The sequence below is a fragment of the Geotrypetes seraphini genome, chromosome 8, assembly GCF_902459505.1.
Source record: "Geotrypetes seraphini chromosome 8, aGeoSer1.1, whole genome shotgun sequence".
In the NCBI taxonomy this organism is placed as follows: domain Eukaryota; kingdom Metazoa; phylum Chordata; class Amphibia; order Gymnophiona; family Dermophiidae; genus Geotrypetes; species Geotrypetes seraphini.
Window position 1 is genome coordinate 14,533,944 of NC_047091.1, and position 25,120 is coordinate 14,559,063.

The 25,120-nt window shown below is 42.8% G+C and overlaps 1 protein-coding gene across 1 annotated transcript in view; it reads left to right on the plus strand.

Annotated features, from left to right (window-relative positions):
• Window positions 1-2,767: 2,767 nt before the first annotated feature.
• The window catches only part of THEMIS2 (thymocyte selection associated family member 2), a 61,676-nt gene continuing 39,323 nt past the window's right edge, over window positions 2,768-25,120 (plus strand). The window contains exon 1 of the mRNA XM_033954506.1: window positions 2,768-2,903. Coding sequence (XP_033810397.1) covers window positions 2,768-2,903 — 136 coding nt within the window. The remainder of the gene's footprint in view (window positions 2,904-25,120) is intronic.

Sequence of the window (25,120 nt, forward strand, 5' to 3'; positions counted from 1 at the left end):
AAAGATATTAATAATAATAATAATTTTATTCTTGTATACCGCATTACCATGGAAGTTCTATGCGGTTAACAGATGAAGAGACTGTACATTTACAGCGAAGTTACAATTTTGTTAATGTTACATTTACATAATAGACTGTACATTTTTGGTCATGTTTACATTTACGTTTTAGACGTTAACTTTACGGTGAAGTTATTTTTTACAGCTAGGTTATATATTCAGAGTAATTACATTCGTTATAAGTTACCTACAGCGGTGTTACAAATGGCAGTGTTACATACGGAGGTAAAGAGTCTGGGGGTGAGTCGAGGTCGAAGGAGGAGGGAGGGTAGATCAGAGGAATTTGTCAAAAAGGTAGGTTTTGATTAATTAGGAGGATAATCACTTTAAAAGAAGTATTAGATGTTTCAAAGCTACACATGAATCAGGGAATTAAAAGGCGGAAGCTGATGCTAAAGAATAAAAGCATCTTTAAAGAAGAAAGTTTAAAGTTTGGTTTTAAATTTTCCGAGTGAGCTCTCTAATCGAATGTCTAGTGCACAGGTGTCAAAGTCGGTCCTCGAGGGCCAGAATCCAGTCGGGTTTTCAGGATTTCCCCAATGAATATGCATGAGATCTATTTGCATGCACTGCTTTCAATGCATATTCATTGGGGAAATCCAGAAAACCCGACTGGATTCCGGCCCTCGAGGAGGGACTTTGACACCCCTGGTCTAGTGTGTGCTGTGAATTCCAAGAAAATGTAGCAATGGGTGTAGAAAATGGGTGTTGACCACTGCGACATTTGAGCAAGCTCCTTCATTGTGTCCAGAAAGAGGTATTTTGTATTATTTATGAGAATTTATTTACTGCCTTTTTGGAAAAAAGAATCATCCCAGGCAGTGCACAACAAATACAACCTAGACGTAAGCATCTTGATTGCTTCTATATAGTTGTCATTTCACTTTAATTTTTGTCTCATTTCCTTACACATCCAGGGTGGGAGGGAGGGGGGTGGGAATGTATTACTACTTTAAATAAGAGTGGGTTATTGGAAGAATAATTGCATTTATATTTTTGATTAAGTAAAGGGGTGGGGGGAAAAAGATTACTTTCGAATATCTGTAAGTTCAAAGTGCTTTTCTTGATTTGTTATACGTTCAGATTCATATGTATATTGTTGAAAGCAGGAGTTACACAGCTGGGTGGCATTTTCTTTTTACGTTTCCCATGTAAATGTATAGTAAGATATCGTGATAAAAAAGGCCACACAGTTAATCTGGGTGGCCAATAACAGTGGGCGATATCAAAGGCCTAAACAGTTAAAGAAAAGGGTGGATTGGGGGTTGGAATGAAGAGCAAAGGGTTAGCAACAAGGAAGATAATTTTGATTGGTGGGTGATAAAAGCAGGGGATTGGAGGAAAAAGGAAAAAGGGTGTAGCTGGGGCTGAGGAGAGTAGGAAAGAAATTGGCGGGCTAAATTGGAAACACGGAGGAAAGAGCTAGGGAGGAGAGGAAAGGGTTTTTAGTTTCCCTCCCTCCCACCGCTTTGGGTGTATTAAGAGAGTGAAGGGTGAATGATGGGGATGAAGGTAGGGAATTGGGTGGGGGGTGGGGAGGTCGCAGCTAATATGTTGGTAGGCCTATGACCTGAGCCTTATGATAGGCAGATAAAATTTGAAGTACTATGAATAGTAAATATGTCCTCGTGTGCGACACCGCCACGAGATGAGGTGACTTGACGACACCGTAAGTCACCGAGAGATTAGGGAAAGTTTGGATAAGAGAGCTAGTGTCGATACCGAATAGCTCTTGGAAGGAAATCATAAATTGTTAAGAGTTAAGTTTGGTATATTTTCAAAAGTTTGAAAATTAATGTTTAAATAATATGAAATAAAGCTGCGGCCAATATTTGCCCAATAGAACATTGTAAGAGTTATTATTGGAAATGGTGATGTAGTTCAGAATGGCTGATGTATGAGTCCCAATGTTATAAGTATGTGTTTTTTGAGCCATCTCAACTTACAGCTTTTCTGACACTGAAACGTCTGGAAAAAGAGGGTATAACAACAACTACCACAATAACAACTAAGTAATTGTTGGACTTGGTAATAGAATAATTCCTCAAGTCAGACACATGATACTGTTCTTTATTATATAGAATTTATAATTGATTTCCTTAAAAGTTCACTCTTATATATATCTTGGATCACATAATTATTGAGGACTTGAGATTGTCCGATTTGAATTTTGTTCTTTTTATGTTAATAATTTACTTATTATTTTGTGATCAATCTGACAATCTTTCTGTACAAAATGTTTGATTTTGTTAAAATTTTTAAAATGATAAATAAAGAATAAAAAAAAAACAAAAAACATTCATATGTATTGCACTGTTACTATTTGAAAATCAATAAAGATTTATTAAAAAAAAAAAAATCAACAATTTTCAGCAGTAAAAATAGTCAACATACATGTTATGGCTTAGCATACTACTTACAATGTCAACACAATATCTGTTCAATAGTAGACAACATTTTGTTTTTACACCCCATTAATTTTAGCATATTGGCATCTATGCAGCAGGATGCACTAGAATCCAGATGTCATTTGTGCATGTCAGAGTTTCGGTGATCTAACCTGTGGTTGGAACAATGACTTTGAAGCTCATTGGACTATGAAAAGCAGAAGTTTGAGACACCAGCACTGCAATGTGGCAGTTCCTCTCCTTTGCCTCCTTCTGCACTGGCACAGTTTGAAGTTATTTTTTCCTATTCTTTTGGCTGCATGGGAGACGTTGGCATTGGAGTTGGCGCCATGCTGGAGTCGGAAGAAGCATTCACTTTCCAGGAGTACATCTCCTCCTTGGATCTTTCTTCCTTGCCACGTATCCTGCAGATATGCTCTGGAGTCTACTTTCAGGGTGAGCAGAGATTTTCCTATTCCCTCTAGTCCCTCTCAGTTCCTAGACTGAAAAAGAGCAGCTAGGTTTCAAAACTCAGTAAAAGCTACGCTTCGATGTGGAACTGTGGAGCTGGGGTGAATAGGGGACAGAGGCTCGAGAAACAGGAGCAAGGGGGCACGATTGGGGAGTCGAGTGAGTGTGCTCTATGCTGCTTCAGCCACATTTCTTAACCTCTATCTTGCCTCCTGAAGTCAGCTTTTCTTGGTTTAGGAATGTCTATGCTGGAGAGATCTGTATGAGATGTCTACGCACTTTGAACATCTCTCCCGCTGTTGTTGGGGGGGGGGGGTTGGAGAGGTGTTTTTTCTTTTTGCATTTATTCTACACATGTGCCCATCGCTATCACCAGTGATGGGCACATGCAAATTTAGCGAATCGTCACTACTCTCCGCCAATCTCATTTGCACGAGCAATTTTTTGAGAATGTCTTGCTTTTTATAAAATTCGCTACAAGAACGGCTGCAATGGCAGTCCGTCGTTTTTTTAACGTGGGGTTTTTTTTTTCTTAAGAAGCTAGGCCTTAGAGTCTGGTAACTGCTGGAAAAAAAACTTGTGAGCCACCCAGGATGTTTTGAATTTTATCATAATTTATAGTCTACACACAGACTGTAATCTAATCCCTGATATGCGCAAAAGACAATCCCACTAAATAAATAACTCAGACAAAATGGATATATTTTATTTATTCAACAGTAAAAAGGCAGTTCTATAAATTTGTGCCTACGGGGAGGTGCCAAATACCCACAAATGTTACAGAATGCTAGCATATACATGGCTACGAGGTGTCACTAACTGACACCTACCCGCATATGTAGTAACCGCAATTCCATACAACACACTTGTATTCAGTTTAGTGTGTTTGTGAAAGAGGGCATTCACATTGGCGGAGTAAAGGTGGGCAAATGGGTGGCTCCACCAGATACACACCTACCTTACTCCCCTTTTACAAAAGCGCAGAAGAGGTTTCCAGCACCGGTCAGCGCACGGAATGCCCTGCGCTGCTCCATCGGTCCTGGAGTTCCTATGATCGTCGGAGCAGCACAGAGCATTCAGTGTGCCGGCTGGCGCTAGAAACTTCTTCCGTGCTTTTGTAAAAAGGGGGGGTTAGTGTCTTATCCCCGCAAGCACACCAGCTATTGACATGGCATAAGGGATCATATCTACATGTTCTATCATTTATTTAGAGAGAAACTTTCTATACTGCCTATAACTGACAACTTGCAGGTCGCCTTCCTCAGGGGACAACAAGCTAAAAGATACATAAAAAACATATGAATTGGTACATATAAAAAACATGTTAAAAACAATGACACTTTTACATTTGATGATGTGATTGCAGAAGTGGTAAAAACAAATGATGAATAAAGAATAATATTAGTGGGAACACACAATCCATGTAATACATTGAACAAATGTTCATTTCTATCAATACTGCGTCCAATATTGGTCGCCATACCTTAAGAAGGATATGGCGTTACTCGAGAGGGTTCAGAGGAGAGCGACACATCTGATAAAAGGGATGGAAAACCTTTCATACGCTGAGAGATTGGAGAAACTGGGTCTCTTTTCCCTGGAGAAGAGGAGACTTAGAGGGGATATGATAGAGACTTATAGGATCATGAAGGGCATAGAGAGAGTAAAGAGGGACAGATTCTTCAAACTTTCTAAAAATAAAAGAACAAGAGGGCACTCGGAAAAGTCGAAAGGGGACAGATTCAAAACGAATGCTAGGAAGTTCTTCTTTACCCAACGAGTGGTGGACAACTGGAATGCGCTTCCAGAGGGCGTAATAGGGCAGAGTACAGTACTGGGGTTTAAGAAAGGATTGGACAATTTCCTGCTGGAAAAGGGGATAGAAGGGTATAAATAGAGGATTACTGCACAGGTCCTGGACCTGTTGGGCCGCCGCTTGAGCGGACTGCTGGGCACGATGGACCTCATGTCTGACCCAGCAGAGGCATTGCTTATGTTCTTATGTTCTTAATATAGACTATTTGTGACAGAGACTTACTAAGAAAATGTTTTAACCAAATCTTGCATACCTATGAGAAAAATGTTTTTTTGAAACATGGCCAATAAACATGAAATGTTTACCTAATGGATAAAAACTTTTTTTGCAAAATGGTTTTGTTGAGTTGATATGTTCATTAATTGATCAATTAAGAGCCCGTGAAGCTTCAAAATAAACACAAGCATGCACATTTTGCTGGTGTCATCAACTAGATTTTGAAATACATAAAAATTATTTTCTCATATAAAAAGATTATAATTAATACATTAAGGAGTTAATTATAGGATCATATGGAGATTAATTTGTAAAAGTTGTAAACTAAAGTATTTTTAAAATTTGAGTAATCATCCAAATAAAATTAATACTGTGATATATTGATTCCATGATCACTTAATTTTGGTTTACATTTTGAAGTAGCAAAACAAGTATGGAGAGAACGCAGTATTATTATGTCATATGATATATCAGCAGTACGATTCGTTATCTCCTTAATAGTCGATCATATGGCTTCCCAAAAGGGACGAATAGCTTCACACTCAGAAAGCATATGAGCCAAATTACCCACCGAAGTAAGACAGTGCCAACATTTATCATTGTCTCTAAGGGCTCCTTTTACGAGCCGTGTTAGCGGTTTAACACTCGTAATAGCGCACGCTAAACTGTCGGCCGCGCTAGACGCTAACGCCAGCATTAAGCTGGCGTTAGTTCCAGCCACGTAGCGCAGGTTTAACACTCACTAAAAAGCTGCGTGCGCTAAAACCGCTAACGCGGCTTCGTAAAAGGAGTGTCCGAGTAACTTTTCGCTCAGGCACTGTGGTCGTACTTCCTTGTGCAACAATAACTTCAAGTAAATGTTTCTTGTAACTGTTGATCACCTTTGAGGAGTTTCGCTGTGCTTTCCACACAGAACCGTTTCAACTCAGTGACATTTGAGGGCTTCACCATATGAACAACTCGCTTCATGTCTTTCGACACAACATTTTAACAGAGTGTAGGTTGAGACTTTGATTTAGTTAATCCAAGACACAAAGGGGTAAATTGAATAAAAGGCAACAAAGGGGAGAATTCAACAGTGGGCGCTAAACGCATTAGCACGCGCTTGCTATTAGCGTACACTAACCCGCGTAGCGCGGGTTTTAGCGCCGGCAGTGGCAGTAACTGAATTTCTGATCGGAGCGTCGGCGTCTGCACATGGGTGGAAGCAGGGCAGGATTAACCAATAAGCCATGTAGGCATGTGCCTAGGGCCCGAAATGGTCAGGGGGCCCAATGAAGGAGGGCATCAACATTGTTTTTTCCAAACAGCAATGTAATGTAATTTATTTCTTATATACCGCTACATCCGTTAGGTTCTAAGCGGTTTACAGAAAATATACATTAAGATTAGAAATAAGAAAGGTACTTGAAAAATTCCCTTACTGTCCCGAAGGCTCACAATCTAACTAAAGTACCTGGAGGGTAATAGAGAAGTGAAAAGTAGAGTTAGAGGAAAAATAAAATAAACATTTTAACAAGACAGCATTGATCTAAATACTTTGGAAGGTAGAAGAGAGGAGAGAAAAGAATAGAAGCATGATGAAGTGATGAAGTGGAGCAAGTAAGTTTAGGAGGAGCGATTGACGTTTCCAGAAAGGGCTTCTTCAGGGAAGAGACTTGGCCGACAGTCCCAGGATGCCTATGTCTCCTCCCCTGAGATGTTCTCCCATCCATGCATTCCCTCCTTTGGCCCAGAAGTGAAGTGTCGGAGCTGTGCTCCTATCACTGAGGGTTCACACTGAGAGCGCCCTATAACATCATATAATGTGACATGTTCTTTGACATATTACACTATATTTGGGCCCCTCCAGCATCGATCGGCAACGAGCCCTCTCCCCCCATCGACGGAAAGACAAGCAAGCAACGCGGGTAAGAAAGGTAATGGGAACTGTAATTGTGCAAGCGGTGCTACTTACCCAAAGCTTCCCTCTGACGCAGCTTCCTGTTTCCGCCTGGGCGCATGGTGGGGTAGGGCGGGGCAGGGGGCCCAGTGTACTTGTGTGCCTAGGGGCCCTCGACAAATTAATCCTGCCCTGGGTGGAGGCCCTCCAGCCGTGGTCCTGAGTTTAGTGTCCCATGGCTTGGAAACGTTTGCGAGACACTGCCCTATCTGGAAGGGCCCACCTTCTGTGTACTTATACCATGGAAGTGTTTAAATGTTTCTTTCATACTTTCCCTTGCTCGCCTTTCTTCCAAAGTGTACACATTGAGATCTTTAACCCTTTCAGGACCAAGGGACATATTTGTCCCATAACTTTAAAATCCTATAAATTTTGATTGGGATAGTCTACAGTTCTAAATTTGATATGTACGGATTCCATATGATACTGCCTTTATGTAAACAAACTGGTTCCGACATTCATTCATTTGCGTCGTTGCCAGATTGACGAGAAGATTCACTTGCCACACTGTCCATAAGCCAGAAGTTTGATTTAAAAAAAAAAAAATAATGATATTTCACCAAAAAAAATCAATTTTTTGGCATCTGCAAGCCCTTTTTACCATAAAAATGTCATCAAAACCACAAAAATTGGCCTACGATCCTTATGGTCCTGAAAGGGTTAAGTCTGTCCTCGTACGCTCTATGAAGAAGACCACTGAGCATTTTAGCAGCCAGCCTCCAGACCAGTGTCTTTCAAACTTTTTTTTTTTTTTTAGCTCCGGCGCACTAAGCAAAGCAAATGTTTTTTTGTGGCACACTAAATGGAGCAAATGTTTTCACGGCACATTATACATGAAATGATAAAATTGCAAAACCAACAAAAAATTAAATTTGAGAGTTATTTATTTACAGTTCTTTAAACTATGTATGGGTAATTGTAACAATGGTGAAACTAAAGTAGATAGAATTGTCTAATCAATGCAATAGATGTGCGTGTTTTTGAGTGTAAATTAACTCAAAACGCAGCTCGATAGTCGATAGGCAAACACGCATTTTCATCATCCACCATCTGCAGTTCTCTTTTTTTTTCGATTTCATTTCTGTCAGAGCTGAAAATCTAAGTTCGCAAAGATAAGAAGATCCAAACGGTAACAAAGCCTTGATTGCTTTGTTACTCAAGTTAGGATAACTACTGCATAAAAAAATTAAGCTAAAATTACTTGTTAGTTTTCAAGGACCAATCATGTCACAGAATGATGCTTGTCTGAGCGGTTGTATCCTTACTTACACAGACACTCATGACCATTTATAGACTCTTGCATATACGATGTACGTCATCTATTCTAGTGTATACTTATGAAGGGAATTTTAAAAAATTAAATTAAATTCTGGAATCTCTCATGGCATGTCCAGAATCTGTTCCAGGCACACCGCTGTTCTGTGGTACACAGTTTGAGAGACACTGGTCTAGACTGATACCATCATCTGTGTAATGCAATCTGCTTTGTACATTCAGTCGAGTTGAAAATGCAAGTTACGTATTACATTACATTACATTACATTAGGGATTTCTATTCCGCCTGTGCCTTGCGGTTCTAGGCGGATTACAATAAAGATGATATCTGGGCATTTCCAGTAGAATTACATTACAGGAGAAGAGTAGATTACAAGTAACAGTGAAGAGTTACAATACATTAAATATCGCAGTAGATGTAACATAGCCACGGATTACAATAAAGAAGATATCTGGGCATTTCCAGTAGAATTACATTACAGGAGAAGTGTTAATTACAGGTAATAGTGAAGAATTACAGTACATTCAATATCACAGGAGATGTTACATAGCAACTGAGTCAATTTACAACTGGTGGAGAATAAGAATTACAATATATTCTAGATTACAAAAGATGTTACATGAGCTAAGTCAAGTTTCTTCGGATGGAGAGTAGCATAATTTGCCTATAAGTGGAGGTGTATTTATTGTTTTGATGATTGCATGATGTTGGTTAATTAATGTTGATGATATGGACAGTAGGGGTGTTTAGTTTGGGTTGGATAAAGAGATTTGTCTGTTTATTAGATTCTTGTTATAATATCTTTCTACGGTGCAATCAAAGTGGTATACTTATTACATATACCGGCAGTTCCCACGATAAGAACAAATTATTTTTTTAAAAGCTGTTCTTAAGTCGGATTTGTATGTAACTCAGAACTTGTAGATTTTAAGATTCTTGCTGCTTCCCTCTGCTCCCAAGTTTCCAAGTTTATTATAAGATTTGATTAATCGCCTATTCCAAATTCTAAGCGATGTACAGCTAAAAATTACAAAGTCAAGGGAAACATACATGACTAACAAAATTATTACTAAACATATTAAAATATCATTAAATACATAACATAATATAACATGAGTAAACATAACTAACAAGACTATTTTTACATACAAGATCAAGTAATGGGAAAGTTACAGGAAGAAATACAATTGAATATGAAAGAAACAATTAAGGTTAATAACACATTGGGAAAAGGGGAAGAAATTTATTGTAATTTAAGGAGAGATTAAAAACATAAGAAATTTAGTTAATCACTGAAAGCGTCTTTAAAAAGGAAGCCCTTAAGTTTGCTTTTAAATTTGCCTAGAACTCTTTCCTCTCTTGGGCATTCCAAGCTTGGGGAGCCGTAACCGAGAAGATAGAATGACGTCATGTACTAATAACTTTTAAAGAAGGAACGACCAATAGATATTGTTCTGTTGACCGTAATACTCTCGAAGTAGTATAAGGAATTAAAACTTTGTGAATAAATGCTGGGGTTTTGAATAGTATGGATTTGAGAGTGAGCAGACATAATTTATACATTATTCGGTAAGCAACTGGTAACCAATGTGCTTTCTCAAGTAAAGGGGTAACATGATCGAATTTCTTAGCTTTCTCAATAAGCTTGATTGAGGCATTTTGAATAATTTGTAAACGTTTGATTTCTTTTTGAGCTAGTCCTTTAAATAAGGCATTACAGTAGTCAATCTTGGAAATGACCAAAGAGTGAACCAGTATATTTAAGGATTTGGGGCATAAAAATGTTGCCATTGAGCGAATTTGACGGAGCCTGTAAAAAGTAGATTTTATGACATAACTAACATGATCACAGTAGGTTAGTTTTTCATCAAAAATAATTCCGAGAATCCTGATCTTATGAATCAATTTCAAAGAAATGCCTTTAATGGTGATTGGGAAAGAGAAAGTAAAACTGTCTTTCCAAGGAAAGAGCATAACGTTTGTTTTATCAATGTTTAGCGCCAATCTATTTGATTCAAGCCAGTGATGAATCTGTTCAAGTTTTGCAATAATAGCGGATACTTCAAAGGAACTGTTGGGATCCAGGGAATGTAGAAGCTGTATGTCATCCGCATAAGCGAATACGGTAAAACCAATAGATTGACAGAGGGTCATGAGGGGTGCAAGAAAAATATTAAATAGAAGAGGAGAGAGAATCGATCCCTGCGGAATTCCATATGGAACTGAGAAACTGGCCCTACTAGTGTTCCCTCTAAGGTACAGCATGCACAGCCATACACTGTTCTTAATGTGGCCAGGCATCATTCCTGAATCTGCTGCAGGAGAAATGTAGGAGTCTATGCCACTGGAAATACTGCTCAGTGACATCAAATGAAGCCGAAACTGCGTTCTTAAGTACGAGTCGTACTTAAGTCAGGCTCAGAGACTGCCTGCAGGTACTTTCTCTGTCCCTAGTGGAATCATAATCTAAGTTTTGTACCTGGGGCAATGGGGGTTTAAGTGACTTGTCCAGGGACACAAAAAGCTCCAGTGGGGATCAAACCCATTTCCCCCTGTTTTCAGCCCACTGCACTAATCATTTGGCTATTCCTCCACTCTTAAATTACTACTACTACTACTACTACTATTAATTATTTCTAAAGCGCTACCAGACGCATGCAGCGCTGCACAGAGTCACAAAGAGTAAGAAAACAGTCCCTGCTCCAAAGAGCTTACAATCTAAACAGGCAAGACAGACAAACAGGATGTCATGGATACAGTTAAGGGGAACGGTTAATCTGCTGGCTGGGTTGGAGGGCAGAGGGGAGGGCAGGACAATGAAGCCATTGTGACATCACTGATGAGGTTGGCTCTTATTGGTGGAATGAGGCATTATGACATCACAAGCTCAGCTCTGCTTCCCAAAGACAAACAGGATGTCATGGATACAGTTAAGGGGAACGGTTAATCAGCTGGCTGGATTGGAGGGCAGAGGAGTAGGGTTAAGGATTGAAGGCTGTTATTCAATTATTCAATTGTTAAACTAAAATAAGTTAAGTTAAAATTATAATTTTGCAGATGTAATTTCCAGAATTGCACACAGTACCCCTAAAGCAGTGGTCTCCAACTCAAACCCTTTGCAGGGCCACAGTTTGGATTTGTAGGTACTTGGAGGGCCTCAGAAAAAAATAGTTAATGTCTTAGTAAAGAAATGACAATTTTGCATGGGGTAAAACTCTTGATAGTTTATAAATCTTTCCTTTTGGCTAAGTCTTAATAATAATATTGTCATTTATAGCTAAAGAGACATATGATCAAGAAATTGTTTTATTTTACTTTTGTGATTATGATAAACATACCGAGGGCCTCAAAATAGTACCGTATTTGCCGGCGTATAAGACGACTTTTCAGTACCTTAAAATCCTCCCCAAAGTCGGGGGTCGTCTTATACGCCGGGTACTGTTTACATCACAGTTCTTCAACCGCCGGTCCGCGGACCGGTGCCGGTCTGCAGAAAATTCCTGCCGGTCCACACAGGACCGGCGAGATGGACCCGTTAAATTTTCTGCCCCGATGGTGTTTGCAGAAATCTTCTGTTCCTCCCAGCCTCGGGCGATCAAGGCAGGCGGTCATTCCCTCTGTGAGTCTCGCCTATGCGGAAACAGGAAGTTGAAACAAAATAGGCGGGACTCAGAGAGGGAAGGTCCCGACGTTTGCAGCCCGTCTTGATCGCTGCCCCTGCTGAGTCGCCGAAGAGGGCCGCGGGGAAAGTGCAGGCAGAGAGAAGATGGTCAGTGTGCGCGGGGAGGTCAGCGTGTCGATTGGGGCCATCAGCAGCGTTTGTGATGAGTCTGCCCACGTGCAGGATGCGGCGGGTAGGGGCCTCCGACTCGTCTTGGGCGGCTGGGCCTGCGGTGCAAAGCTGTTTTTGCCGGCTTGGGGGGGGGGGTCGCGAATGTGCAGGGCACAGCAGGAGTAAGATCATGGGGAGCCTTCAACAGTGGCTGTCTCCTCTCCTAGAAGCTCTGTACTTACCAGGGCAGTGATTCACTTTGGCAACTTCCCCTTTCCTCAGAGGCGGCAACGGACCCAAGGCTGCCTAAGGAAATCACTGCTGCAGGCAAGTACTGAGAGCTGCTGGAAGGAGAGGAAGCCACTGTTGGAGGCTGGGAAGCTGATGGATAAAGGGAGAGCTGCTACTGCACCTGGAGAGAGGTAGAAAGAGAGATGCTGCTGGGAGGGGAAGAGGGAAAGAGTTGGGAAGAGAGCTACTGTTGGATAGGGGGGAGGAGGGAAGGGAGAAGGTAAAAAGGAAGGAAACAGCTGGCAGGGAGATTAGAGGAGGGAAAGGGGAGAGACAGGAATGAGAAAGTAGAGAGAGATTGATGCTGGAAATGGGGTCAGCAGAGAAATGAGAGAGGGATAAAGATGCCCTTAAGGAAGTTGCTGGGGCGAACAGGAGGCTTTTGAAGGCTTTTAAAGGGAAACTGTCATGCCAGCAAACTTGCTAGGGACTTGCCCGGCACTTGCTCTCTCCCTCTATGTGTTATCTTCCTTCTATCATTGACAGTTTCAGTTTGGTTAACAGTTTAGAAAACAAATAGCATGGCAGCTCCCATGGGTTTATTGTTCTATTCAGCTTTAGTGAATTCATTAAAATTGTTGAAATAAATTCTGATGTTCTTTTAAGTTTTATTTGTTGTGCAGAAGGTGTGCGGAAGAAGGGGTAGTCTTATATGGCGAGTATATAACAAACTCTATATTTTAACTGTAAAAGTTGGGGGGTCGTCTTATACGCCCAGTCGTCTTATACGCCGGCAAATACGGTACCTGGTGGGCCGCATGTGACCCCCGGACCATGGGTTTGAGACCACTGCCCTAAAGAGATTTCACCAGAGACTTACACAGAGATACAGTACTTTCACCTCCTTTCGTTTTTTTGCTGGTCATTCCTCTCCCTAGCCACCCAAGAATCCTTCTGGCTTTTGCCACTGCTTTATCTACCTGTTTGGCTATACTTAGGGTTATCAGACGTCTGGATTTCCCCGGACATGTCTGGGGGTCCGGATGGCTTTTCAAAACCCGGCACTTGGTCCGGGTTTTGAAAAGCCTCCTCGAAATTGCGTCGGGCAGGAGGGCATCCACACATGCGCAGATGCTCTTCTGCCCACGAGAGCAAGCAGTGGGGGTGGGGCTAGGGCGGGATTAGTGGCAAGACTGGGGTGTAATGGGACGGGGATGGATGGATGGAATGGGGCAGGCTTGGGGGGTGGATCTAGGGGTCCGGATGTTACTAAAATAGCAGAGACCTGCAAAGAGTTGGAGGGGAGAGAAGCTACACCTTGCGGCTCTTTGTAAACCTTGGGTCAAACATTTTGGTTAAATTGGCTCTTTGCTGTAGAAAGATTGTCGACTCCTGTTCTAGATTACTCCTCAAGTTTTTTTCTAGATCCCTGCTCATGTTGTCCGTACCTTCCAGGGTGTCTAGACAATCTAATGCTGTGTGCTTAGTGCCATCTCTCTATGGCATTTTGGCACCAAGATTCCATTATAGAATACAGCAAAACCTTGGTTTGAGAGCATAATTTGTTCCGGAAGCACGCTTGTAATCCAAAGCACTCGTATACCAAAGCGAATTTCCCCATAGGAAATAATGGAAACTCAGACTAGAGAGTTGCGCGGGGACAGAAATCCCACCCGTCCCCACCCATCCCCACCCGTCCCCGTGAAGACTCCCACCCGTCCACACCCGTCCCCGCGAGGAATCCCTCCGTCCCCACGAGAAATCCCCTACGTCCCCGCCCGTCCCTATAAACTACAGAAATAGTTAGTTCATTTAATTATGCTACTGAATTAAAGGCTCTGGTAGAAACCCATTTAAAAATAAGCAAAAAGACTTTATTAATTTGGAAATATTAATTGGGAAGAATACATACTTTGTAAATGGGTTTATACCAGAGCCTCTAATGTTTATACATTTTTATCAATACAACTAATATACTACTTTATCCTGAAGAAAAAAAAAAAAAAAGAATTTTTTTCCTACCTTTGTTGCCTGGTTTCTGCTTTCCTCATGTTCTCATTCAATTCCTTCCATCCACTGTCTCTCTTCTCTCTGCGTCTTCCATTTGCTCTGTTACTGTGCCTCTCCCTTTCTCCCCCCTCCCAAATTGGTCTGGCACTCATCTTCTTCCCTCCGCTCCCCAGTCTTCTTCCCTGTCAGCGTCTTCTCCCCACTCTCTCTTCCCCATTTCCTTTCAGCGTCCTTCTCCCCCCATCTTCCCCATGTCCTGTCAGCATCCTTCTCTCCCTTTGCCTTCCACATGTGTTTTCAGTGTCCTTCTCCCCCCTGTCTTCCCCATGTCCTTTCAGCGTCCTTCTCCCCCCTCTGTCTTCCCCATGTCCTTTCAGCGTCCTTCCTCCCCCCATCTTCCCCATGTCCTTTCAGCATCCTTCTCCCTCCTCTGTCTTCCCCATGTCCTTTCAGCGTCCTTCTCCCCCCTCTGTCTTCCCCATGTCCTTTCAGCGTCCTTCTCCCCCCTCTGTCTTCCCCATGTCCTTTCAGCGTCCTTCTCCACCCCGTCTTCCCCATGTCCTTTCAGCGTCGTTCTCTCCCGACTTCCCATGTCCTTTCAGCGTCCTTCTCCACCCCTTTGTCTTCCCCATGTGCTTTTAGTGTCCTTCTCCACCCCTTTGTCTTCCCCAGTGCTTTCAGCGTCCTTCTCCCCTCTCTGTCTTCATCATCCTTCTCCCCCCCTTCCGTCTTCCCCATGTCCTTTCAGCGTCCTTCTCCACCCCTGTGTCTTCCCCAGTGCTTTCAGCGGCCTTCTCCCCCCTCAGTTTTACCCATTTCCCTTAAGCGTCTTTTCTTCTCCACTCCACCTTTCCTCCCTTTCTCCCTCCCTGCCCCTTACCTTTGTGGCGCTTCCCCACCCGACCGACAACAGAACAGGCCCGGTCAGACAAACCTCCCTGCCCTGTAGCTGCAAATCTAAATTACCTTTTTACAGCAGCTGGAGTATTGAAGCTGCTGTAAGAAGGTAATTTAGATTCGCGGCTACAGGGCAGGGAGGTTTGTCGGCCGGGCCTGTTGTCGGTCGGTCGGGGGAAGCGCCACAAAGGTAAGGGGACCTGACCGGCTGTGCACACTCCCCTCCATGGCTGCAACTGGGGCGGACCGCCCCCCCCCTTTTGGTACGCCATTGCCTTCTCCCTACCTGCCCTGCCGCACTCAGCCGACCGGAAGTCTTCCCAATGTCAGTACTGACGCTGGAGGAAGGGAGGGCTTTGCTTAAGCCCTCCCTACGACGTCAGCGCTGACATCGGGAAAACTTCCGTTCGGCTGTGTGCTGCAGCAGGGCAGGTAAGGCGAAGGAGACTAGCCTCGCGGCTCGAGTGCCATCCAATCCCGCAGGAACCCTGCGACCCTCGGAGGCGTTCCCACGGGATCCCCGCGACCCTAGGGGGCGTCCCCACGGGATCCCCGCGACCCTAGGGGGCGTCCCCACGGGATCCCCGTGACCCAAAGGGGGAACCCGCAGGATCCCCATGGGTCCCGTGGGATTCCCGTCGTCCCCGTTCCCATGCAGCTCTCTAACTCAGACGAATCATTCCACAACCCAAAAGCTTTAATACAAAATACTATACGTACTCGTATTGCAAGACCTCACTCGTTTAGAACAGTCACTACACTCCCGCAGCGTCAGAGAGAGAAGAACCATCGGCTCAATTATGATGATGTGACGCGAGTATACTGTATGTACTCGTATCGCAAGACCTCGCTCGTTTAGAACAGTCACTACACTCTTGCAGCGTCAGAGAGAGAAGAGCCATCGGCTCAGTTGTGATGATATGACGCGTATATACTGTATGTACTTGTATTGCAAGACATTGCTTGTATATCAAGTTAAAATTTAATAAAATGTTTTGCTTGTCTTGCAAAATGTTTGCAAACCAAGTTACTTGCAATCCAAAGTTTTACTGTATTATCGTAACAGTGGCATTAGAACATGCATGTGTAGACGTGCCCCCTTACACCACATCAATGGCAGGCATAGGTCGGTGCATCCTTTTTCTTTAATTAATTTTTTAAAAAGGGGAAGGTTCAGCAATTCACAGTTGTTTGTTTGAGAATGTGTCTTTCTTGTCTCTGAGAGACATCCAGTCGAGAGATAAGAGAAGAGATTTTCCCATAGTACAGGAATTCAACTCCTATCAGCTGCTCACGACAGAAATGAAGGAAGTTCAAAATGGAGTTCCAAAGTTTATTATTAACGAAGCGCCTGACATAAATGTTAGCAGCAGCGATTCCCTGCCTCCGATGTAAGAATGCCGTTTGATTTTTATATAGTAGTTGCTTTCACTATCCTTTGTGGGAAGGCTTTTGGTGCACTGAATTTGGGTCTTACAAGCATTTTTGCTTTCTTTTGCTGTGAGTCCTTTGAGCTGCATCTTAACAGGACCTCCATAATGATAGGATTTTTGTTTTTATAAGGTTCTCTGCATCGATGTACCATTGCATCCCGGACCCCTGAGGAAGGAGTGTGTTTTCCGAAACACGGACCGTGTTGGGTCCTGTGTACCTACACAAGAGAACCATTTGGAATGCTACATTGCACTTTTTTCAATAAAGATTAGACTTTTATATCTTGTACATCGTTTCTGCAGTTTTTCTCCTTGTTTTGGTCATTTTGACTTTTTTTTTTACTGCAGTTTTGGTTGGATTGTCTCTGTCTTATAAGCATTTACCAGTTGTTTTCAACTTCCTATGTTGGAAGAATTGTACCATTGTGATTTTGTTCCTTGCACATGTCCACTGACCCTTGATGTAGCCTTAGGTGGAACATGTCAGGTGTTTGTTTAATAATAAACTCTGGAACTTCACTTTTGGACTACTTTATTTCCTTGGCTGGTAGGTTAGCACCTGACTCTTTGCATAGTCCTTCAGGTCAATGGCAGTGGTAAGACTATTTTGAAAAAAAATTCTCTGGCCATGGCCACATAACATGAGTCCCTTCGACGACTGACCTGCTCGTGGAGTTTCTGTGCAAAATCTGATAATCTCGTATTACACACATCCAGAGACTTCGCAGGGGCTTCAGTGAATGTTAAGCTCAAATGCTCAGCACAGCAAAGTAATTGTGTATATTCATATGTGTCTATTGTACAGCTTACAAAATCTGGTAAAAAAAAAAAATCTTCAAGGAAAAAGTAATTTAAACATTACAAGAATAAGTAATCCCTTGTTAACCTCAAAATATATTTAAACATGTGGAGGGGCATTTTCAATAGGATGTCTAAGTCTAAATTTGGATGTTTTGGGGAAAAAAAGTCCAGAAATTCAGTAGAGAAAATATCTATTTTCAAAACATCCAGACGTCTATCTTTATTTTTGAAAATGACCTAAGTAGATGTTTTGGTCCTTAGGACGTTTATCTTTTTTGGCCATTTTCAACAATAAAAACGTCCACATGAAAAACACACAAAAGCAAGTTTTGCAGATATACCCAACTACCTTGTCTGATCGTGGCAGGGGAATCCCCATCGGCTCAGCCAGTTTCCGTGCAGTCTTGCTGGCTCAGCTGATGGTGGATTGCCCTGCCAGGATCAGTTGAATCGGCAGAGAGAAAAAAAAATGTCTCTCCCTCCAATCTCCTACACCCTTCCCCCTGACATCCATCTAACATCTCCCCACATCTACCTGACATCTCCCTACATCCACATGACATCTCCCCACATTCTCTGACAGCCCCCATACCTTTGGATGACAAATCAGCAGGAAGGAAGCCCACTCCCTCCTGCCTATAGGGCCTTGTGCTCAGAATGATGGGCCTTCCCCCTCCCAATGCATCTTGGGATGCAGTGGGAGGGTCCTAAGGTCCTGATTTGTGGCTGACTGCTCCACCTTGGCATAGTCGGCCAGCGTCCATGACCTCGATTGCCAAATGGATTTGTATATCCATTTCTGTGGCTTATGTTACCTGCTGCAAGCTGCTACTGGTTTCCCTTCATGCCCACTCCACTAGAAGTGTTGCTGCTTCATGGCAGAGTCTTACACGTTTTCTCCAGATTAACTTTGCAAGGTGGCTCCTTAGTCCTCTCTTCCTACCTTTACTTGTTTTTTCCTGGGTGAATGTGACGGCTCACTTTGATGCCCTTGGTGTTGTGGGCAGGCTCTTCTGCCCCTCCCTAGATGCTGCCATTGCTTTGGTACCTAGTGTACTGAATCTCGAAGGGATGTAGCAGAACGGAAGATTAGGTTTTCACTTTTGATCATCTTCTTTCTGTTAGTCCCTGGAGTATTCAGTATGGCCCAACCTCTCACTTGTTCTGAACTGCCTGCTTTCTGCCTCGCTTTTTCTCCTGCCAGGCTTTGGGAACTTCCAGCCTGTTGTCGGATCCTGTTGGAAGTTATCCACTTCTGTGAGAACATAAGAACAGCCTTACTGGGTCAAACCAACAGTCCATCAAGCCCAATAGCCTGTTCTCATGGTGGCCAATCCAGGTAACTAGTCCCTGGCCAAAGCCCAAGGAGTAGCAACATTCCATGCTACCGATCCAGGGCAAGCAGTGGCTTCTCCCATATCTTTCCCAATAACAGAATATGGAAATTATCCAAACCTTTCTTAAAAGAAGCTACACTATCTGCTCTTACCACAACCTCTGGTAATGTGTTCCAGAGCTTAACTATTCTCTGAGTGAAAAAAAATTTTCCTCCTATTGGTTTTAAAAGTATTTCCCTGTAACTTCGAATGTCCCCTAGTCTTCGTAATTTTTGAGAGTGAAAAATCAATCAACTTGAACCCCCTCAGCCGCCTCTTTTCCAAGCTGAAAAGCCCTAATCTTTTTAGTCTTTCCTCATACGAGAGGAGTTCCATCCCCTTTACTCTTCTTTGAACCTTTTCTAGCGCTGCCATATCTTTCTTGAGATAAGACCAGAATTGCTTCTTTGCACATTTTACTCCAGGAGGAATTCTGTGCCAAATATTTGAAGATTTTGCAAAATTCTGTGCTGTTTATTTGTAGCATTTTTGCACTGAATTTCCCCGTCATATGACCCAAAATTTCCTCTTACTTCCCTCTTCAAGCTTCAGCCTCCCCTATCCACCCCAATGGCACATTCACCTTTCTCTACCCCTAACACCTAACACCTCTCCCACAGAGACTGCAGCAGGAGGAAGAGGAAGTGAACCGTTGCACATAAAGTCATTTCCTATTCCTCTTAGACTCCACTGTTCATCTGAACTATGGACCTTCCCCCCCTCCCACCCCCCAATTCAAATTAACAGTCTGATGTAAACCTGCAGAAGAGGAGGAAGTGACCTGATGTGTCACAGTTCACTTCTCCTGGTGCTTTTGTGATGGGGGGTTGAACTTTCAGGAGGGGGGATGAATTTTCGTGGGTGGGGATGGGTGAGAGGTGTCAGCAGGAAGGCTTACCACAACAATTGTAACCTCGTATTACACCACGCTAATCCGGCTGAAGATTCAAGCTAAGTGCTATGATGTTTGTACTCTGTTGGGGAGGTTTGGTGATTACAGAGAGCCACACTGTTTATACAAATAATTACACGGAGTTTTTCCATTGAAGCACGTTTGTTATTATCATATTTTTGATTTATGCACATTGGCGTGCAGCTGGAATTGAGTGGTGTTGACTTCTCAGCCAGCTTTTGTTATTAAGCATTGGAGCGGTTATATTGTGACACCCCTTACTGCTTATTCCCTCACACTGAGGGCACGCCAAATTCACTATAAATTTTAGTTTTTTGGGGGTCCCATTGTATAAGCTCAGTGTGTTTCAGGTGGCTCTCAGTGTTGTTCAACCACCGGTCTGTAGACCAGTGCCGGTCCACAGAAATTTCCTGCCGGTCCACAGGGCCAGCACGTGCATCAGGCCCATAACAGTGTTCTTCAACCGCCGGTCCACGGTGCGATCGATGTAGTGTTATCTTCGAGCCAGCTCCCTTTTCCTCACTGATTCAGTGCACAAAGCCACGGGCAGCGGCTCCTACACGCGTTCTGCACCTGATCCGGAAGCCTTCTCTCTGAAGTCGCAACGTCAGAGGGAAGGCTTCCAGATGAGGCGCGGGACACGCAAGGAGCTGCTGCCCGCAGCTTTGTGCACTGCATCAGTGAGGAAGAGGGAGCCGGCCTAAATATAACATCGGGAACGGCATAAAATGGCCAGGCAGGAGCAAGCCAGAAGGTAAGGCATAGAATGGAGGGAAGGAGACAACAAAGGTAGGGGGAATGATTTTATTTTTGAATTTTGTGATTGAATTATGTCAGTTTTGAGAATTTATACAATCTGCTGTCAGTGTGCTTTGTGTAGTTTAATTTTGTGGTTAACCATTATGTGGCGACGAGATGGCAGATGAAGTTCAACGTTGAGAAATGTAAAGTATTACATGTGGGAAACAGAAACCCGAGGTACAACTATACGATGGAAGGGATGTTATTAAATGAGAGTACCCAAGAAAGGGATTGGGGGTAATGGTGGACATGACAATGAAGCCGACGGCACAATGCGCAGTGGCCGCTAGGAAGACAAACAGAATGCTAGGCATAATCAAGAAGGGTATTACAACCAGAACGAAACAAGTTATCCTGCCATTGTATCGGGCAATGGTGCGTCCGCATCTGGAGTACTGCGTCCAATATTGGTTGCTTTACCTTAAGAAGGACATGGCGTTACTCGAGAGGGTTCAGAGGAGAGCGACGCGTCTGATAAAGGGGATGGAAAACTTTTCATACGCTGAGAGATTGGAGAAACTGGGTCTCTATTCCCTGGAGAAGAGGAGACATGATAGAGACTTATAAGATCATGAGGGGCATATTGAGAGTAGAGAGGGACAGATTCTTCAAACTTTCGAATAATAAAAGAACAAGAGGGCATTCAGAAAAGTTGAAAGGGGACAGATTCAAAATGAATGCTAGGAAGTTCTTCTTTACCCAACATGTGGTGGACACCTGGAATGCGCTTCTAGAGAGCGTAATAGGGCAGAGTACGGTACTGGGGTTCAAGAAAGGATTGGGCAATTTCCTGCTGGAAAAGGGGATAGAGGGGTATAGATAGAAGATTACTGCACAGGTCCTGGACCTGTTGGGCCGCCGCATGAGCGGACTGCTGGGCACAATGGACCTCGGGTCTGACCCAGCAGAGGCATTGCTTATGTTCTTATGGGAGAGGAGGAGATAGTGGATGCTCTGGATGGGCCATTTGGCCTTTATCTGCCATCATGTTTCTATGTTACTAAAGTTCTGTGACATCACAATGCAGGTGCAAAAGCCTTAGCCTATAGGAAGAGGAGATGCAAATGTTAAGAGCCTTAGCCAATAGGGAGAGGAGGAGATATGGATGCTCTGGATGGGCCATTTGGCCTTTATCTGCCATCATGTTTCTATGTTACTAAAGTTCTGTGACATCACAATGCAGGTTGAAAGAGCCTTAGCCAATAGGAAGAGGAGATGCAAATGTTAAGAGCCTTAGCCAATGCGCTTCCAGAGAGCGTAATAGGGCAGAGTATGGTACTGGGGTTCAAGAAAGGATTGGGCAATTTCCTGCTAGAAAAGGGGATAGAGGGGTATAGATAGAAGATTACTGCACAGGTCCTGGACCTGTTGGGCCGCCGCGTGAGCGGACTGCGGGGCACGATGGACCTCAGGTCTGACCCAGCGGAGGCATTGCTTATGTTCTTATGTGTTGTTAATAAGATTATATTGTGTGTATCTATGAAAAATAAATGGAAAAAATAGTGTTACAATTAGTACTATTGTGGGGGCGGGGTCTGGGGTGGAGATTGGGTAGAGATGGGCAGGGTCTGGCCCATGACTTAGCCCAGTGTTCTTTAACCGCCGGTCCGCAGACCAATGCCGGGCCACAAAATAATTATTTTATTTCTGCCGGTCCAAAGGTGTAAAAAGGTTGAAGAACACTTAACTTTCTGCCCGACGGCTGCCCAACCGTTTCACTTTTGGTTTCGTCAGGGGCGATGCCTCCTCAAAGATGAACCACCTCAGGGTAAAAATATCCTCTGTGTGCCATTTTTCAGAACGATATACCTTGACTCTTTTTGTGAATCAGCTTTTTGAAGCCGCGGCCCGCTAAGGCCCGGATTCTGTATAGGATGCCCAGCCTCAGAAGGTGCCTAAGCGGCTTTTGAGAATCGCACACGGGCCTAAGAACCCAATTCTCTCTACAGCACTGTATGCACTTTATAATTTATAGAGATCCTGTTTAAAATATAGATGTCGAATGAATCTTTTTGCACACGTCACTTTGCTAAGACCAATGATGAAAACACCACTCCAGTAAAGGCACAAAAATAGTTAAGAGTAGTGCCTTGGGTGTTTGAGGTCTGGCATTAAAATCTACTTGAAATGAGTTTTGTCCTCAGCTATTTTAAATTATAGCCCTGACATTCAGCCGGTGGCAACAGGGCTGGCTCAAGCTATGGACCAGGTAAAGTCCTGGCCTACGACGCCGACGATAAATGTCGCCAAAATCCCAGTCTGGCCTACTGTTTATTTAAAGCTTTTATACCGCTAACTAATGGCTAGGAAGTCAATTCAGAGCGGTTTCCATGAGCAGTTTTGATGGACATATGAACATTAACTTCAGCAACGATGGTACAATTCAATTGATCTTCGGATTGAAAAAACGGGAGCATATTACACCATATTATTTAAAACTCCACTGGCTGCCGATTGAGGCCAGAGTTTTGTTTAAGTTTGCCTTCATTTGTTACAAATCAATTTTTGGTTTGTCACCTGGATACCTGGTTTCCACCCAAATAAGGTCACACGCAGAGTTTGTCTGTTTACATTTCCTTCCGCTAAATTATGTTGTTACAAAAGATTTCTGGAGAGCTCTCTCTTTTCAAGCTGCCAAATTGAATGATTGGTTCAGTAAAATTATGCTAGGATCCTCTTCTTATCTTGATTTTAGAAAACTATTGAAGACCCATTTGAAAAATTTGTATCCTAACTGGTTGTTTCATTTAATAATTCTATGCATCCGTCTTGCAATGTATCTTCTTCTAAATTGTATTTTTACTGTATGGTCGGTTCTTATTTGTTGTAATCTGCTTAGAACCATATTTTCTACTGTAGGACCAATTCTTATTTATTGTGTTTTGTTTTGCATTGTTTTTTTCCTTTTAAAATTACTCTCCACTGTATGACTTGTGCTTATTTGTTGTAAACCACCTAGAACCATTTTTTGGTTAGGCGGTATATAAAAATAAAATTATTATTATTATTATTATTACAAGAGTTACAACAGTGGTCTCAAACTCGCAGCCTGGGGGCCACATGCGGCCCGCTAGGTACTATTTTGAGGCCCTCGGTATGTTTATCATAATCACAAAAGTAAAATAAAACAGTTTCATGATCATATGTCTCTTTAGCTATAAATTACATTATTATTATTATTATTATTATTATTATTAAGACTTAGCCAAAAGGAAATATTTATAAACTATAAAGAGTTTTTACCCCTTGCAAAATTGTAATTTCTTTAATAAGACATTAACTCTTTTTTCTGAAGCCCTCCAAGTACCTACAAATCCAAAATGTGGCCCTGCAAAGGGTTTGAGTTGGAGACCACTGGCCTATAGGAAGAGGAGATGCAAATGTTAAGAGCCTTAGCCAATAGGGAGAGGAGGAGATAGTGGATGCTGTGGATGGCCATCGTGTTACTATGTTTCTATAACCATAAAGTTCTATGACATCACAATGCAGGTGTAAAGAGCCTTAGCCAATAGGGAGAGGAGGAGATAGTGGATGCTGTGGATGGCCATCGTGTTACTATGTTTCTATAACCATAAAGTTCTATGACATCACAATGCAGGTGTAAAGAGCCTTAGCCAATAGGGAGAGGAGGAGATAGTGGATGCTGTGGATGGCCATCGTGTTACTATGTTTCTATAACCATAAAGTTCTATGACATCACAATGCAGGTGTAAAGAGCCTTAGCCTATAGCAGTGGTCTCAAACTCGCAGCCCGCCAGGTACTAGTTTGAGGCCCTCGGTACGTTTATCGTAATCACAAAAGTAAAATAAAAGAGTTTCTTGATCATATATCTCTAGCTATAAATGACAATATTATTATTAAGACTTAGCTAAAAGGAATGATTTATAAACTATAAAGAGTTTTACCTCACACAAAATTATCATTTCTTTAATAAGACATTAACTATTTTTTCTGAGGCCCTTCAAGTACCTACAAATCCAAAATGTGGCCCTGCAAAGGGTTTGAGTTGGAGATCACTGAGTTACAATATATGAACTATAGACAAGTAGAAACACTGCGTTGCTGGAGTTATGACAAAAGAGCTTAGTAATGGTGTTACATACAGTATTAGATTGTTTCTGAAATGTCCAGGCTTCAAGGAGGATAGATGGTGGACTAGGGCTACCGTATTTTTTTCTCCCAAAAAATAGGACACGTGGCCCTGCCCCATTCCGCACCGCCATGTTCTGCCCAATCTGTCCCCCCAACCCCGGCCCCACACAAATCATGTCTCTTTGGGGCCATGCCTGGATGCGACGTGATGATGTCACACGCAGGCACGCATGCCCCTAAAATAGCCGCTTTCATATTGGGCGCTAGTTGGACATTTTCAGCAATTTGTGACGTATGTGCTGGTGGCCGAAAACCAAAGCACGTAGTACAGAAGTGTTCTGTTGGAGATTTCCTGTCCAAGGAGATCTTTTATGAAATGTGCCACCCTGCCTGTCATAAAACGGAAGAAAACAGTTGAGGGAAAAAAATTGCTTACTCGAAGAACACCCCCCCCCCCACCCCCGCACTTCTTCAAATGTTGCAAACATGACTCATAACAGAATCAGGAAAGAAAATGCCAAAGCCATTAATAGCAAATGTAGACATTGGAGGGGGTGGGGGGAAATGAAAAAAAAAGAGAAGAGAGTGTTGTCAGCGCTAGACTTCTGCAAGAAGGATCAGTTAT